The 16,529-nt window shown below is 45.7% G+C and overlaps 1 protein-coding gene across 1 annotated transcript; it reads left to right on the forward strand.

The window, feature by feature from the left end:
* Nucleotides 1-697: 697 nt before the first annotated feature.
* On the forward strand, nucleotides 698-6,766 carry LOC115858778 (L-amino-acid oxidase-like). The gene is made up of 7 exons (XM_030866957.2): nucleotides 698-713; nucleotides 2,345-2,559; nucleotides 3,027-3,139; nucleotides 4,216-4,417; nucleotides 4,946-5,014; nucleotides 5,244-5,377; nucleotides 5,941-6,766. The coding sequence occupies exons 1-7, from the start codon at nucleotides 698-700 to the stop codon at nucleotides 6,764-6,766; spliced, it is 1,575 nt and encodes a 524-aa protein (XP_030722817.1).
* The last annotated feature ends 9,763 nt before the right edge of the window (nucleotides 6,767-16,529 follow it).

Genomic DNA, 16,529 nt, shown 5'->3' on the forward strand with positions numbered 1-16,529 from the left:
ACAGCCAGATGGCCTGATTCCTCGGGAGAAGAAATTTCAGGGTCAGAGAAACCTGCCTGCGCCTAAGGAAGCCCTGAGGGCCCCAGAGGAAAGGAGAAAAAAAAGGCCACTCCCCACTGCAAATGGGCAGGACCAGAGACCTCTGCCCTGCCTGCAGAGGGAGCACCTGAGAGGGGTGGGGAGGGCCCAGCCCTCCCATGGGAATTCATGGCTAGAATCCCCACCTCGGAGCAGAAGCTTCCACAGTGAGGCAGCAGTGGAACAGGGACGTTCTCTAGTGGGAGCAGCCAGGAGCTTTGCCCTGCGCTGGGAGTCCAGACACTGGACTTCCAAACCGGTCCAGATGCTCATTCCCAACCCTCACCCCTTCCTGGGAGATGGTCACAGCAGGTTTGGTACAGTCCACTGGGTTCCCACAACCCCTCCTCCCCACTGGCTGGGCTCTGAGCTGGGAGAAGGGGCTTTCTCTAGGAAGGGAGATGGGCCAGGAGGAAGGTGGAGGTGCAGAAGATGAGGCTAGAGATGGAACAGTCATCTCCCCTGACAGCCCAGGCCTGGAGGGCAGGGCTTCTCTGCTTGGCCCAGCCAACAGGGCCCTGAGGCAGCCTAGTGGGAGGAGGCCAGCTACTGCTGGGTGGAGCCGAATCCTCATAAAGGGAGGGAGAGTTGTCCCGGGCTCAGCACGAGCTGCAGGGCCATGGTCAAGATGAGAGGTAAGTGGGGTCCCTCCTCTGGGTCTGAGACGGAAGTACCTGAGGAAGGAGGTGTTGGACAGTGAAACAGGGAGGGGAGCTAGACTGGGGAGTGGGGATGAGCCAGGGGGTCGAGATGGGTCCAAGGGGGAGTCTGGGCATAGGGCCAGGCCAGGGGAAGGGAGGTGGGAACTGAGATGGGACAGGAGCTCGGTCAGGGGCTAGGGATACATCCAGGTGTTGAAAGTGAGTTGAGAGGATGGATACAGGTCTGGAGAGTGAGTCTGGGGGTTGGGCCCACTCAAGGGGAAGGTGATGGCACTGAGACAGAATGGTGGTAGCTCAGGGAGATGGGAAAACTTGTCAGGGGTGGAGAATGGGTTAGGGAGGTTGAAGTAGGCCTGGTGGGGGCTGTGGGGAGGCTCGACTGTCTGTTGCCTGAGGCATGGTTACCCCTCTCCTCTTTTCTGAGGAGTCACCCCTGCAGAAGGCTCTTCTGGCATTGGGAAAGGCCTGCCCTGGGAACCAGCTTGGTCCCTGCCCCTCCTCCGTGGGTGGTCCCTGAAGTTCCCTTTTCTTCTTAGAGCTTCGGTTGTCCTGCCTGTACAAAGACTGGACTAAGGGGGTTCTCACCTGCCAATAAACCTAGGGCTAATGCAAGGGGGCTCAGTGTGTCCCAGCTCCTGGCTGTTCCCCTTTAGAGCAGGTGACACCAAGGAAACCACACAGCCTCTCTCTCAGAGTTTCAGACTCTTAGGTGAATTTCTCTGTACATAAGCACTGTTCACTGTAGCAGTCACTCCGGGCTTATTGCATGTTATACATTAACTATGGTTTCCAGTCCTGACTGCACGTTAGAAACATGGAGCGTTTTGGAAAAATACTGTAAGGCTGTAGAAGAACAGGATTGCCAAGTTCCCGTGGGGCACTGTTAGTCACTGAGAAACCGGGCACCGCTTCCCCACTTCCCTTCCCCAAAGAGAACTGCTACACACACACACATCCATCCTCTCACAAATGCACACAGCCCCGAAGAATACTGACACCCTCAGGCTCCGCCACCCAACCTCATGCACAAATGCACACACAGAATCAGACACAAGCAACCGAATTCTCTCTCAAACTCAAGCAAAGGCATAACTATCATCCTCTCTCCTCCAAACGCAGGCCAACACACACCCATTTCTACACTCCCTCCCGCTTTCCGGTACAGATTCATCCACACGTTTACTCAGGTACCTACACTCTCCCACAAACACATCCCCTTCACATAAAATCACAGACATCGCACGGTTATGCAGGGCAATAATCACACACTCACAATCACAGCACCTTTGCCATAGACAAGCTCACACACACACACACACTCACCAAGAGAAGCAGGTGAATTTACACTCCAATACGAAGCTGCACACACTCTTGAGTTTCTAGTCACGTGCACACGTGTGAACTTGTAGTCCACGTTCACAATCACACAACTAACACCAGCACGTTCACACAAACATTCATACAACATAGACACAGACACAATCACAAACACACATTTACAGCCACACATTCGACAGACACTGCCTGATCTTACCACTCCCACTCATCCACGGGCAGGGTACAGAGCCCCAGAAAGGCAGCCCCCATTCCTCTCTCTGCCCCAGGAATCCTGATCTTGGGGCTCTTGTTGGCTACTCCCAGCTGCCTCGGCTACGATGAGGACTTGGTCAAGTGCTTCCAGGACCCCGAATATGAGTCTCTCCTGGTCACAGCCCAGGAGGGCCTCCACACCTCCCCGCTGCCCAAGCGTGTGGTGGTAGTGGGAGCTGGCATGTCAGGGCTAACGGCAGCCAAGGCCCTGCAGGACTCGGGCCACCAGGTGAGCAGGCCTTGGAGGGGCCTCAATCATTCACCTCCAGTTTGCATCGTTGTGTGGAAAAAGAAAAGGAGTGGGGTTACAGCCAACACTTTGACAACTATGCATAACCCACCAGGTCTCTCAGACCTTAGGTATTGTTCCTCAGAAATCTGGGTTCTCCTGAGACTTAATTGTAACTTGTGTTCTTTTGGAAATAAAAGTAGAGAAAGGCTATGCTAACCAGAAGGGACCAAGAGGCGTTCTGACCCCTGTAACCCTGGAGCTCTTCTGCCTCACTTACATTACTCAGGACCCTCTGGGAGGAACCCCCCTCTGCCCCAAACTGGGGCAAACTGGTTATCCTGCACATTCAGGGACCTACTGCCGGGAATTCCAGAGTAGAGCCTGTGGCCAGTGGGGGTGGGAGTAGTGGGTGGGAGAAGTGAGAGCATGACCCTGGGAATGACAGCAGCCTCTCTGAACACCAGGTAACCATCCTGGAAGCCAGCGACCATGTCGGGGGTCGAGTGTTCACATTCAGGAATGAGGAAGAGGGCTGGTACTGTGAACTGGGGCCCATGCGAATCCCAAAGTCCCACAGGTAAGTCTCAGGAAAGGGATGGAGCAAAAGGCAAGGAGGAAGAATTAGGAGGAGGGCAGCCCTGCTGCCATCGTGTCAGAGCCCTTTCAGATTCACTGTCTCATGGGATTCAGTCCTGCGAGTCAGGACTAACACTGGTCCCCCACTTGACAGAGCCCAGGGTCATACAGAAAGTGGTAGATCCCAGACTAATAATGACAATAGTTACCATTAACTCATCAAATTGTTCTCTTTAAATATGGGCAGTTACTTACATGTCAATTATGCTACTTTAAGCTATAAAATAATTAATAATAAATAATAATAACAGCTGCCGGTCAGTGAACACTCACTGTGTGCCCCACCCTGTGCTAAGTGCTATATGTGTATTATTTCATTTGATCCTTGCAACCCTATAATTTAATACTCTTATTTTTCCTATTTACAAATCAAGAAACTGGGTTCAGAGATACTAAGTGACTCACCCAAGGTTCTCCTAGGAGAAAGTGGCAAAGCTCCTCAAAATCAAGGAGGCACTTGGCACCAGAACATATGCCCAATCCCTAAAGCAGAGCTCACTCCTGGAGGAGAACCCAGCCCCTGGTTCTGGGGCTTCCAAGACAAAAAGAGCCCTCACCTGGTGTCCTACATACCTCCAAAAATATGCCTTCTTTTATGCCTTAAGCGGAAACTGAACCCGAGGTTTCCCTCCAAACACCATCAAAAACAAAACCAAAATTTAACAGTACCAGCCCAAAGTAGGAGTCTTTAGATGTGGCCTCAAACTTACTTAGAACACCGTCTGAAACAAAATGTCTCTGTCTCTGTATCTGAGTTCTATATGTTCAGATTTCCTTAAGGGCCTTCATTCAGGGATGGGTGAACTCCCTACTCCCTGTCTCCCTCAGGGCAAGAACAGGAGGAAAAGAACTAATGCTACAGTAAGAGGAGGCAAGGTTAGAGATGAGGAAGCAGTTAGTCTGAGCTCCTTGGGCACGTGAAGAAACTGGTTTTCCTGGAAATGGTTTTTATTGTGAGGTCAGCAGGAAGGAGGTGCCATTGGGATGGGTGCCATGTTATGCCTGTATCTGTTCCAGGTTGGTCCACACCTATGTCAGGAAGCTGGGCCTGAAGCTAAACAAGTTCTTCCAGTACGATGGCAACACCTGGTACCTCATCAATAGAAAACGCTATCGTACTAAGGAGGTGAAGGCCAACCCAGAGCTCCTAGGCTATTCCATGAACCCGAGAGAAAAGGGCAAGAATGCCATGAATCTCTTCTACCAGTCCATTGCCAAGGTGATTCCTGTCTCCCCCCTGCCCCGCCCCAGGGTTAGGAAAAAAACAGAGTCTGGCCAAAGGTCACCTAGCAAGTTAGCGGGTGGACCCAGGTCACCTGACTCCTACCTGGCACTCTTATGATTGGTCTGCCTTCCTTCTAACACCCCCTAAGAGTTTTGCCACCCCAACCCTAGTGTCCAGCCCCATCTCTTCTGTCCCTGTATGGTCCAATGGCCCATTGCTTGATTAGGCAGTGGAAGGAAAAGGAATCACCGGGTGATCCAATCCTTGGTAATGAATCAGTCCTCCTAGATTGCAGTGAATGTCTTTACCTTAAATTTTAGTCTCCAAAGGTCTTTAAATGAAGGAGAGATTTGGAAGTTAAGAGACAATTTAGGAGATCCTGGAAGCTCCCTCCCCCTGGTCCTTCCATCCGCTCCCTCTTTGTCCCCACCCTCTTCAAAGGAACATCCAGAGAACCCAGGAGTCCTGCCTCTGGCTCTATGACTTTAATCCAAAGCTGGTCCCCCTTCCTCTCCTCTGCAGCTCAGAATAAGTCTGAAAAAATTCAACTGCAGCCACCTGATGTCCTTTTATGATTCTTACTCCACCAAGGTGAGTGAGGCAACGAAGTCCCAGGATAGGGACGGAAGGGGGTCTGTGCTCAGCCTAGACCCCTGGGGTTGTCTCCTGCATGCCAGGACCCCCTCCTCCCAATGCCCACAGCTTCACCTCCCTAGAGCCCAGTCCCCCCTCCCCCACCCAACCTTGCCTACCCCAGACCCCTGCTGAGGCCCCTTCTTGCATACTGGGCCCTCTCTCTGGTGCTTCCACCTCCCCACAGGCTTACCTGCTGAAGAAAGGGCTGCTGAGCCGAGGCGCAGTAAGGATGATCGGGGATGTGATGAATGAGGACGCTGGATACTATAAGTCCCTCCTGGAGGCCCTTCGGACGGACATGGTCTTCACAAGTAATGAGTAAGGCTGATCTGGACCAGGACTCGAGTCGGCCTCTTCCTCCAATACTCAGAGCAGAGAAAGGGAACCTTGATTGTTAAGTAGTTACTGTGTGCCCGGTGCTGTGCTAAGCACTTTCCAAGGGTTATCACATTTAATGCTATGATCACCTGGAAGGTAGGCACTATAATTCAGAGCCATGTTACCAGGGAGGGTGCTGGGGCTCAGAGAAGTTATGTAACTTACTTAAGTTCACACCACTTGGGCAAGGACTGGAGCCAGAATCCTGAGGCAGGTCTGTGGGACTCCTCCTGGGATGCAAAATTGCGTGGTGGGCTTTGGAGCTAGACTGCGCACGTCATCGTGGCAAAGTCCCTTTTTTCTGGTGTTCCTCTTCCAAGCTATAAACGTTAACAATAATCCCTCCCTCACAAAGACTAGTTAAGGTGAGGTATATGAAGTAACCAGCGCAGGCTGCAGGAGGCTAGTTTCCTCCTTTTTCACACTGGGATCGCTGCTGGCAACTCAGCAAACCGACCTTGCATCTCCTACACTCACCCTCTCCCCTCTCTTCACCCCTACAGCTTTTCCGAGATCACTGGAGGCTTTGACCAGCTCCCCAAAGCTCTCAACGCCAGCTTGAAGCCTGGCACCATCCTTCTGGGCTCCAAGGTAGAGACGGTAGTGAGGGATGGGCCTGAGGTCCGGATTTCCTACCGGGTGGGTGAATCCAACTCGACGCTGCCCACCCTCACCGCGGACTTTGTCATCATCTCCACCTCGGCCAAGGCCACGAGACTCATCACCTTTGAGCCCCCGCTCTCCCGGGACAAGATGGATGCGCTCCGCTCCGTGCATTATACCAGTGCCAGCAAGGTAGTTCTGGCCTGCAACGAGTCCTTCTGGGAGCGGGATGGCATCCGGGGTGGAGTTTCCATCACCGACCGGCCCTCGCGTTACATCTACTACCCCAGCCATAGCCTCCCCAGCGGCAAGGGGGTCCTGCTGGCCTCCTACACCGTGGACGACGACTCCCTCTTCTTCATACCCATGAAGAACGACCAGGTGGTGGATATCGTCCTGGAGGACCTGGCGGCTGTGCACCAGATCCCCAAGGAGGAGCTGCGGCGCATGTGCCCCTCTTCTGTGATCAAGCACTGGTCTCTGGACCCCCTCATCATGGGCGCCTTCACTGAGTTCACACCCTACCAATTTGTGGACTATTCGCAGCAGCTTTTCCAGCCGGAGGGCCGCATCCACTTTGCTGGCGAGCACACCTGCCTGCCCCACGCCTGGATAGACACTGCCATCAAGTCTGGCCTCCGAGCAGCCAGGAACATCCAGGCTGCCGTGGACAAAGAGGCCACGGGGAGACAGAAGACCTTCACCAACACTCAGAATCATTTCTAACCCGAAGAGAAATCCCGGAGGGGATCTGGAACGAATCAGGCTGCAAGGTGGGAGTTGGAGGCAGAGACCCTGGAGAGACGTGCCATTAGTCCCCCTGCCCACAAAGAGCCCGAAAATACCAGAGAACCCAGCTGGCAAGTTCACCCCCTTTCTGGCTTCTCACTCCTGCCAGCCCTTGAGAAGGATCAGCAGAGTCAGGGTATTTGGAGGGATAAGGAAAAAAACAAGGACGGACTGTGCTAGAATCAGCCTTTAGCTTGCATAATAGTAACAAGCAGAAAAGAAAGTTTTCAACAACACCCAAATTTCTGTCATCTACAACGAGAAGCCCCTAAAGGAACGGACAAACCCAAATCAGAGCAATGTTAAACCACAGATTGGCCACATGAACCCACAGCACAGCAAACCCCATCATTGCGTGCTTGAGCCAGGGGCCTCACATCTTGGCCCAGCTGAAGTCGAGGAGGATGGGAGAGAGGAGTTCTTTTCTGCCCTTTTTTGAGCCTGCAAGAGCAGGACTTGGCTTCCTAGATATCTCCTGGCCCATGGACTTTTCCTCTCTACCCTGATCTCTTCATCACCAACCAGAACTCACCGCCCTGCCCCTGCCTGTCCAGTCCACACATCCCCCTGGGAGGACACCAAGCTCATTCTACATGCTCCCTACCCACTCTGTTCCGCACTAACACCTGCCCTGTCCTTGCACGCCCAACTGAAATTATTCCCTCTCCCCAAATCCTTCCTTAATGGCCACACTCAGACCCCAGGGGTCTCTTTCCTTTGAACCACAACCCTTCTTACCTAGAGTCCCAAACATTTGAACTGTGGGTCTTCTTGTGCTGTTATATGTTATTTATCCAAGTAGACAAAAGGAAGAAGTAAATAAAGCAGTAAACCCTCTCGCTGTAGAACATTCCACCAGGAAGACTCTGGAGACCAGCATGATGAAACATGTAGTGTTATATCCTGAGACTGGCATATTTATAGGAGGAAGGGATAAAAAGAGAAAACATTTTCTTACTGCATTTGGTTTATTGTTAAAAGCCCAGCCTACTTAATTTTGGTTTTCTTTGCACCCCTATGTTAGTCAGGACTTTTTCCATTTCAGGTGCTGGAAATCAAACTCAAACTACCATTAAGGGAAAAGGAAATGCTTTGGCTCACATATCTGAAAAGTCCAGGGTGAAGCGCACTTCACTCAGACTGATTGGGTTCAGGAATTGATAAGGCATCATTAGAGTTCTCTCTCTTTCTACCTCTTGACACTGTTTTCCTAAATTAGCTTCTGTATTGAGTTGAATGATGTCCCCAAAAGTTCATATCCATCCAAAACCTGTGAAGGTGACCTTATTTGGAAATAGAGTCTTCGCAGATGTAATCAAGTTAAGATGAGATCATATTGGATTAGGGTGCGCCAGGAGGAGGCATGGAACAGACTCTCCCTCAGAGCCCCCAGAAGGAGTCAAATCTGCTGACACTTTGATTTTTGAACTTCTAGCCTCTGGTAACTGTGAGAAAATAAATTTCTGCTCTTTTAAGCCATCGAATTTTATAGTAATTTGTTACAGCAGTCCTAGGAAACTGTACACATGGTGAAACCCCTAGAACCCGGCTTCATCAAGGGAGAAGTCACTTTCCAAATTGTCTCCTAGACTGTTATATTTGGTAACCCCATTAGTGTCATGGCAAAGGCCATGCCTTCTTGAGGCTCTCAGAAGAGAGGAGGAATCCTGGCCAAGTGGAGTCCAGGCAGAAAAAGGAGCAGAGGCGGGACTGGGGGAGAGCAAGTTCCCGTAGGAAGAGCTCATCATGAACCCCCTTGGCTAAGAGGAGGACCCTGAAGAAACAAATCAGGGAGGAACACAGGGAAGAACAGGGAAGCAAAGAGCTCTTTGCTGACCTCTGACCGTTGGATATATAAATGAGGCCCCAGGGCCATGGAGTCAGCTGTGCAGAAAGGATGAAGTAGGGTGAGGGGGAATGGAGGGTGGAAGTCAGACTCAACCTGTGGTTTGGAGGTAAATGACTCAAGCATTTGGATGGGAGTATTAGGCAGAAGATGAAACGGTTCAGAGATACCTTTTTGTTGGAGAGCTGCCACACAAGGTTCTTAATTACAAAACCCAGAAACCAAATCTGAGTGATTTAAGTCAAAGAGGAGAGGAGGAATACCAAGAAGCTCCTAAAATTGACAGGAAGGGAAGTGGGCAGATGTCAAAGGAGACCTGTGACCTGAGCCACAGCCAAGCTCCAGCCATAGGAGCAGCCTGACAGATGGCCATTGCGTGCTGGTGTGGCCATTGGGACCACCACCACTGGGCACACTCCTACTCTTCCAGAACTAGCTCTCAACTGCCCACTGCTTTTTCATTTCCCCTATATTCAAAATCCCAGATGGGAGCATCCAACTGGCTGAGCCTAGGTCAGTGCCCACTCCTTGGCTGCAGCATCAGGAAAAGCAAGTCATGAACAATACTCTAGATTTTGAAGTGGGAGGTGAACTGTTGCCTTCCATCAGACTTTACTGTGGTGGATTCCCCAGGCACAGGAAGAAGGTATTGATGCTGGCAACCATAAGGCAAAGTCAATGTAAGTCCCAAAGAGAAGGACAGGACACAGACCACCTCTGCCACATGAGCCACTGAACCTCTCTGAGTCTCAGTTCCTCAGCTGAACAATCAGGATAACACCCCACTCCTCCTTCATGGCTGAAGGGATTAGATATCCTGTACAAAGGGCACCTAAAGATTATACGCGCATAAAGCATGGAGGAAGTCTTTGCCCCCCACTGCTCAGAGAGAGGAATTATTCGCAGGTTAAAGATGAGGACACCAAAGCTCAGTGGGATCAAGTGACTTGCTGAAGCTTTGACAGCCAGGTGTTGGGAGAGAATTCACAGCCAGGGCTGCCTGATTCAGAAGTCTAGCTCTTTCCACAGTATGATGCTGCTAGTCTAGTTGGAGAGAGAAATGACTGGCCTGAAAGAGATGGGACAAAATTCAGACCAAGAAAACACTGAAGCAGGTGAGGTGGCAGGAGCTCTGTAAGGGCTGAGATATGCATGGGTGGTGCTGACCACCTGTCTGGGTAACACATTATCCCTATAATGCTACACTCCCTCATTTCCTTTCTACATGCTTTCTTGAGGGGGGACAGAAAAGAGTAGAGTTATGGCTCATAAAACCAGCAGCCTCTCTACAGATAGCTACTACAAATTTCAGTGAGCAGCCTCTTTTATCTTTCTGCATCAAAATCTGGGAGCACTCATAGAAGGGTGAGTGCACAGAACAGCCATATGTAACATATGCCTTCACAAAAGCGACAGTTGAGAATGACTCCAGTAACTCTCAAGAGGTAAAAGCATGCCCCATTCCACCCCAAATTGTACCACACACACAAGCCACTTAGAGGTAGACCTCTGGGAATCCCAAGCTGAAGCTTACTCTAAGAGCATGGAGAATCTTGAGCAAAGTCTCCCTTGGAATCCCTGGGCATGACATCTTCTCTTCCTGCCCCCAGGGATCTTCTTAGAACCCAGTGAGTACATCAAGGGCCAGGTGCCAGAGCTCCAGATTAAGAAGCAAGGCTAGAACTTGGAGTTGGGCCCCTTTGGATGCTAAGAACCCACTAACAGGCCCCAGGAAAAAGGGTGAGGAAGGAGGGGTGAAGAAGGAAGAGGAAGGGGACCCTGCCAGGAACAGAAACTCAGTCCCTCTTTGCCTTCCTTTTCCAAGCATTTTATATTCATCATTGATTGTTAGTCTTCCTGCTTGACAGACAAGGAATTGAGGCTCTGAGAGTGAGATCAACCCAGCATGCAAGTGTAAGCACCCAGACTAGATGGTAATAATAATAGCCATCATTATTGAGTCTTACTTCAAGTATTGTGCTAGAACCATACATTCATTTTCTAACTGAATCCCCACCCCACCCCCCAAAAAGCCAACCTCTATGAAATAGACACAATCATCACCTCCATTTTACAAATGACGGAATTGAGAACTAGAAAGCTTCTTTTGCTCTAAGTTACATAAACAGGATTCTCTATCTGATGCCCTGCATGTATTCACAAATTTAAATTTTTAGTCTAACATGTAAATTACGTCAAAATATCTCCCAGATTCCCTGTAGTAAGAAGTAAGTTAGTCCAAGCCAGAGCCAGACATAGTATTATTTTTTAAACCACTTAAACCAAAAGAATCAGAATGCTGCTTCTTCCTTGAGTTTCTGGTTGTCTGAAGCTTCCATTCAACACCAGGGACATGACCCCTGCCTGTCTCTCCAAGGCTAGAAAAGAAGGAAATAAACTTTCTGTTGATACTCCAAGGAAATACAACTTAAACTTCAGGAAGCACTTTCAACCATGTTCCTGGGAAGACTGGGAAATTGTTTTCTTTCAGAATGGTCTGGTCTTGGAGCCCCATGAGCATGGGGCTAGAGGAGTGAGAGTCAGCCACTGTGCTCTACCCTGTTGTGCACCTGGCAGGTAGCTGGAACTGAAGCTTCCCAGTCTCATCCAGTGCAATGGAAATGCTGATTCCTCAATGTATGGCAGCACTGGAGTAAGACTTTGAGACTAAAGCTGAGTTCCTGAGCTACTCAAAAGAAGAGGACAATTCAACAGGAGAGTTCTGACCTAATAGCCCATCACCACCAGTGTGCCACACTCCACCCAAAGAGGAAGGCAGGGAGCATTTATGGACTGAATGTGTGCTTAAAGATCATGAAGCCAGGCCCCATTTTTAAAACACAGAAACTGAAAAACCCAGAGGAATTAAAAACATAACCAAGGAAAAGAGACTATCAAAAACTTGCCAGTCTGATTTGAAAAATAATTGAATAGAATTTTAGAAGTGAAAAACATAAATAAAATTAGAAGCACAGGGATAGATTTAATAGAAGTTTAGACTTAATTGAAAAGATAATTAGCAAACTGGAAGAAAGAGCTGAAGAAATTAGTCTCTATTTAGAGACAAATTACTTAGAAACAAAGAGATGAAAAATATGAAAAAGAACTTAACAGCCATGTAGGATAAAGGGAGAACATTCAGTATAAATTTAATCTGATATAGCAGGAGAGAATAGATAGAATGAGAGAATGGCAATATTGAAGAAATAGTAACTGAGAATTTTCCAGAATTGATGAAATACATAAAACAAAATGAAGGAAGTCCAACAAATTCCCAAACTAGATAGGTAAAAAGGAATGCATACCTGGACACATCATGGTCAAACTGGCTGAACACAAAAGACAAACATAAGATGCCAAAAACAGCCAAAAAAGCGAGATTGCCTATGAAGGACTGTTGATTAAATTGATAGCTGGCTTCTCAATAGCAACACAGACCAGAATACGTTGGAATACCACCTCAAAGTGCTTAGAGAAAATAACCAACAGCCTAGAGTTCTGAAACCAGCAAAATTATCTTTCAATAATAAAGATGAAATAAGACATTTCTAGGTAACAAAAACTGATGGGTTTTACCATGAACAGAACCTCATTAAAGGATCTTCCACAGGGTGTACTTCAGGAAGAATGATTCCAGAGGAAAATTCTAAATGGGAAAAAGAATAGTGGGCAAATAATTTTGAAAGCATGTGTAAAACAATAATAACTGTGGCCACTTTTTAGTGTTAAAAGTTTTTAAGATAGAACCAAAATTCTGGACAGGAATAACTTGTAGGTCAGGAGGAAGGTGATTGGAGATAAAATATACTGTATCCGAGTAAAAGAAATAACACAGTACAGCCCATACCAAGATGAAGTCTTAGTAAAGTTACTGACCTTCAAAGATTTAAAAATCTGCAACAAATTACCTACAGATGCTATTATCCCCTTTGGTAGTAACAAGACCCTCTGCTGTTTAAATGGCAACATGCCCAGCTAAAAATCCACATTTCCCAGCCTCTTTTGGAGATAAGTGTGGCCAATGAAATATAAACAAAGCTTTTGAATAAAACTTCTAGAAAAGCTCCTTGAAGGAAGCTGGCTCAGCTGAAGTGGCTCCCTTTCTGTTCCTTACTCTTTCCTTTCTTCTTACCTACACCTCAGATGAGATGGCTAGAGCTCCAGCAACCACTTTGTGACCATAAGCTGGCTTCCAACTCAAAATATCAGAAAAAGAATGTGAGAATAAATATAAGAAAAACAGAAGTAAGGATTTAATAAAGATATTGCTTAGAAAATAAAACATTAGAATTAATAAATGCAAGAGCTTTTTAAAATAACAAATATAAATAGATAAGTTGTTAGCTAACCTAGTCAAGGAAAAAAATAGAAGAAAACACAAATGTCTAATATAAAAAATGAGAATGAGGAAATAACTAGTACAGAGTAACAACAACAAAAATTGTACTTAGACTGCTTTTCCCAGCTATATGCAAGTAAATTTCATACCTATATGTAATAGATTATTTTCTCAGAAAATGAAAGTTGACAAAACTGATCTTAGAAGAGATAAAAAAGTTTAAACAGACCAATCACAATAAGGAAAATAAAGTTGTCAAAGGCCCAACTCTCCCTCAAAAAGCAACAAACACTGATGATCTCACAGGGTTCTATCAAACGTTTAAGAAACAAATAATTCCAGTGCTGTGTAAACTGTACAACACTGGAGAGGAAAAATAAACAATAATAGGACTTTAAAAAGGGTAATAACTACAGATACAATTGACGTTTTTAAAAAATCATAAGAGATTTTTTGAATAACTTTATAAGAGGTTTATAAGAGGCAGGCTCCCTGCTTCCTGTAACCTGGGTTCTGATGACTGCGATGCTGACACAGACAGATTTTTCGGAGAACAGCCCTGCTCAGACAAGGACAAGAGAGCCTTTCAGAGATTTATGAATAACTTTATACCAATAAATTTGAAAATGGGCAATTTTCAAATTGATGAAAAAGATAATCTCATATAAAAATATAATTTAGGTGAAACTGGCAATTTCATATAAGAATATAATTTATCAAAACTGAATTAAGAGAATTTTAAATACCTACATTGATCTACAACCTTTAAATACATAGGATTAATAGTTCATAATAGTTTATAATAACTCATGCCTCCCTCAAAAAAAAAAACGCTGGAAATTTTAAAGCTAAATTCTACCAAATGTTCAAGTGACATACAATCCTAATTTTACACAAAGTGTTCCAAATAATAGGAGAAAAAAGGGGAATGCTCTCAATTTCATTTTAGATGACAAGTCTAATTTGATACCAAACCTAGAAAAAGAAGGTTTAATAAAGAAAAGCTATGAACTGATCTCACTTATGAACAGAGATGTAAATGTTTGATATATTAGCAAACCATACCCCATGTATACAAGATACACACACACATACACACACACGCACACACACACACACACACATATGTTAAAGGAAACTTTCTTAACCCAATAAAGGGTATCTCCTAAAAACCTATAGTAAGCATCGAACTTCATGGTGAAATATTTGATATAATCACCCCCAAATCAGGGATAAGATAAAGATGCCCACAATGACCACCTCTCCTCAAACTGTTCTGGTTACCTAGTTATGCAATATGACAAGAAAAATAAATATAAAGTATAAAAATTGGTAAGGATGAAACAAAACTGCTAGCATCCACAAATAATGTCACTGTCTATATTGATATTAAATCATTGCCTACAAACCCTGAGAATAAATAAAAATTATGATGTAAATTTATATGAGAGTTCATCAATTTTGTGAAAGAGCAAAAACACTAAAAAGAATTTTAAAAAACTTTTAAAGCTATTAAGATTCATTAAAAATGTAAGGTTGGGGCTTCCCTGGTGGTGCAGTTGTTGAGAGTCTGCCTGCCAATGCAGGGGATGCAGGTTCGTGCCCTGGTCCAGGAGGATCCCACATGCTGTGGAGCAACTGGGCCCGTGAGCCATGGCCACTGAGCCTGCACGTCCGGAGCCTGTGCTCCGCTACGAGAGAGGCCACAACAGTGAGAGTCTCGTGTACCACAAAAAAAAAAAAAAAAAAAGCATGAGCAGGGCTTCCCTGGTGGTGCAGTGGTTGAGAAACTGCCTGCCAATGCAGGGGACACGGGTTCGAGCCCTGGTCTGGGAAGATCCCACATGCCACGGAGCAACTAAGCCCATGTGCCACAACTACTGAGCCTGTGCTCTAGAGCCTGTGAGCCACAACTACTGAACCCATGTGCCACAACTATGGAAGCTCACATGCCTACAGCCCGTGCTCCACAATGAGAGAAGCCATTGCAATGAGAAGCCCACGCACTGCAAAGAAGAGTAGGCCCCGCTCTCCGCAACTAGAGAAAGCCCACGTGCTGCAACGAACACCCAACACAGCCAAAAATAAATAAATAAACTAATTTTTTAAAAAATGAATGAGCTACATGATCTATGTATCATCACGAATAAACCTTTGAAAATAATGATGAGTGAAAAGAATTTTTAAATGAAACATACATTACTACATATTAAATTCAAGAACAAATATATATATATATATTTTTGTGTGTGTGTGGTACGTGGGCCTCTCACTGTTGTGGCCTCTCCCGTTGTGGAGCACAGGCTCCGGATGTGCAGGCTCAGCGGCCATGGCTCACAGGCCCAGCTGCTCTGCAGCACGTGGGATCTTCCCGGACCAGGGCACAAACCCGTGTCCCCTGCATCGGCAGGTGGACTCTCAACAACTGCACCACCAGGGAAGCCCTATATTATTTTTAATATATACATATTTGATTAAAAAGAGATAAACCTGAGCAAAAGAATACACACTAACTTCAGAATAGTGTTTACTTTTGGGGAAGAATGGGTTGAGGCAAATATAGCAAAAAAGTTAAAATTTGTTCAATCTAGTTGATGAGTACAAGGATGATTGTTATGTTTTTGTTATATTCATTTCTGTATTTTTTCTTTATTTTAAAAATATTTCAGATTTTTAAAAAATTAAACACACACACACAGGAAGAACTGAACAACTGAAGTGAATCAACTCTCCTCCAAACTCACTTCCAGCTTCTAGCCTTCCAAACTTTAATCCCAAAACTTAGTCTATGTTTTGATCAAAATTCTTGGGGGCTATGATAGATACATAAAAATGAAAGAGAAAGGAACACAAGTATATCACTAAAGAAAATTATCAGACCACAGGGAAGAAAGTAAAAGAAGAAGAAAATAACAGAGGAGAACTACAAAAACAACCAGAAAACAAGTAACAAAATGGCAATAAGTATATACCTAAAAGTAATAAATTTAAATATGAATGGACATATATCCCCATATCTCCTCCCTCTTGCATATGTATATGTATGGCTGATTCACTTTGTTATAAAGCAGAAACTAACACACCATTGTAAAGCAATTATACTCCAATAAAGGTGTTATTAAATTAAAAAAATATATATATATATATGTATGAATGGACTAAATGCTCCAATCATAAGACACAGGGTGATTGGCTGATTGGATTTAAAAAACAAAACAAGACCCATCTATATGCTGCTAAAAGAAACTCACTTCAGAGCTAAAGACACACACAGACTTAAACATCAACAAGGACTTACTGTATAGCACAGGGAACTCTGCTAAGTATTCTATAATAACCTATATGGGAAAAGAATCTGAAAAAGAATGGATATATGTATATGTATAACTGAATCATTTTGTTGTACACCTGAAACTAACAGGTTTCATTTACAATGATTAACATTGTAAATCAACTATACTCCAATATAAAATAAAAATTAAATTTAAAAAAGACACACAGAGGGCTTCCCTGGT

Source organism: Globicephala melas, chromosome 1, assembly GCF_963455315.2.
Source record: "Globicephala melas chromosome 1, mGloMel1.2, whole genome shotgun sequence".
NCBI classification, from domain to species: domain Eukaryota; kingdom Metazoa; phylum Chordata; class Mammalia; order Artiodactyla; family Delphinidae; genus Globicephala; species Globicephala melas.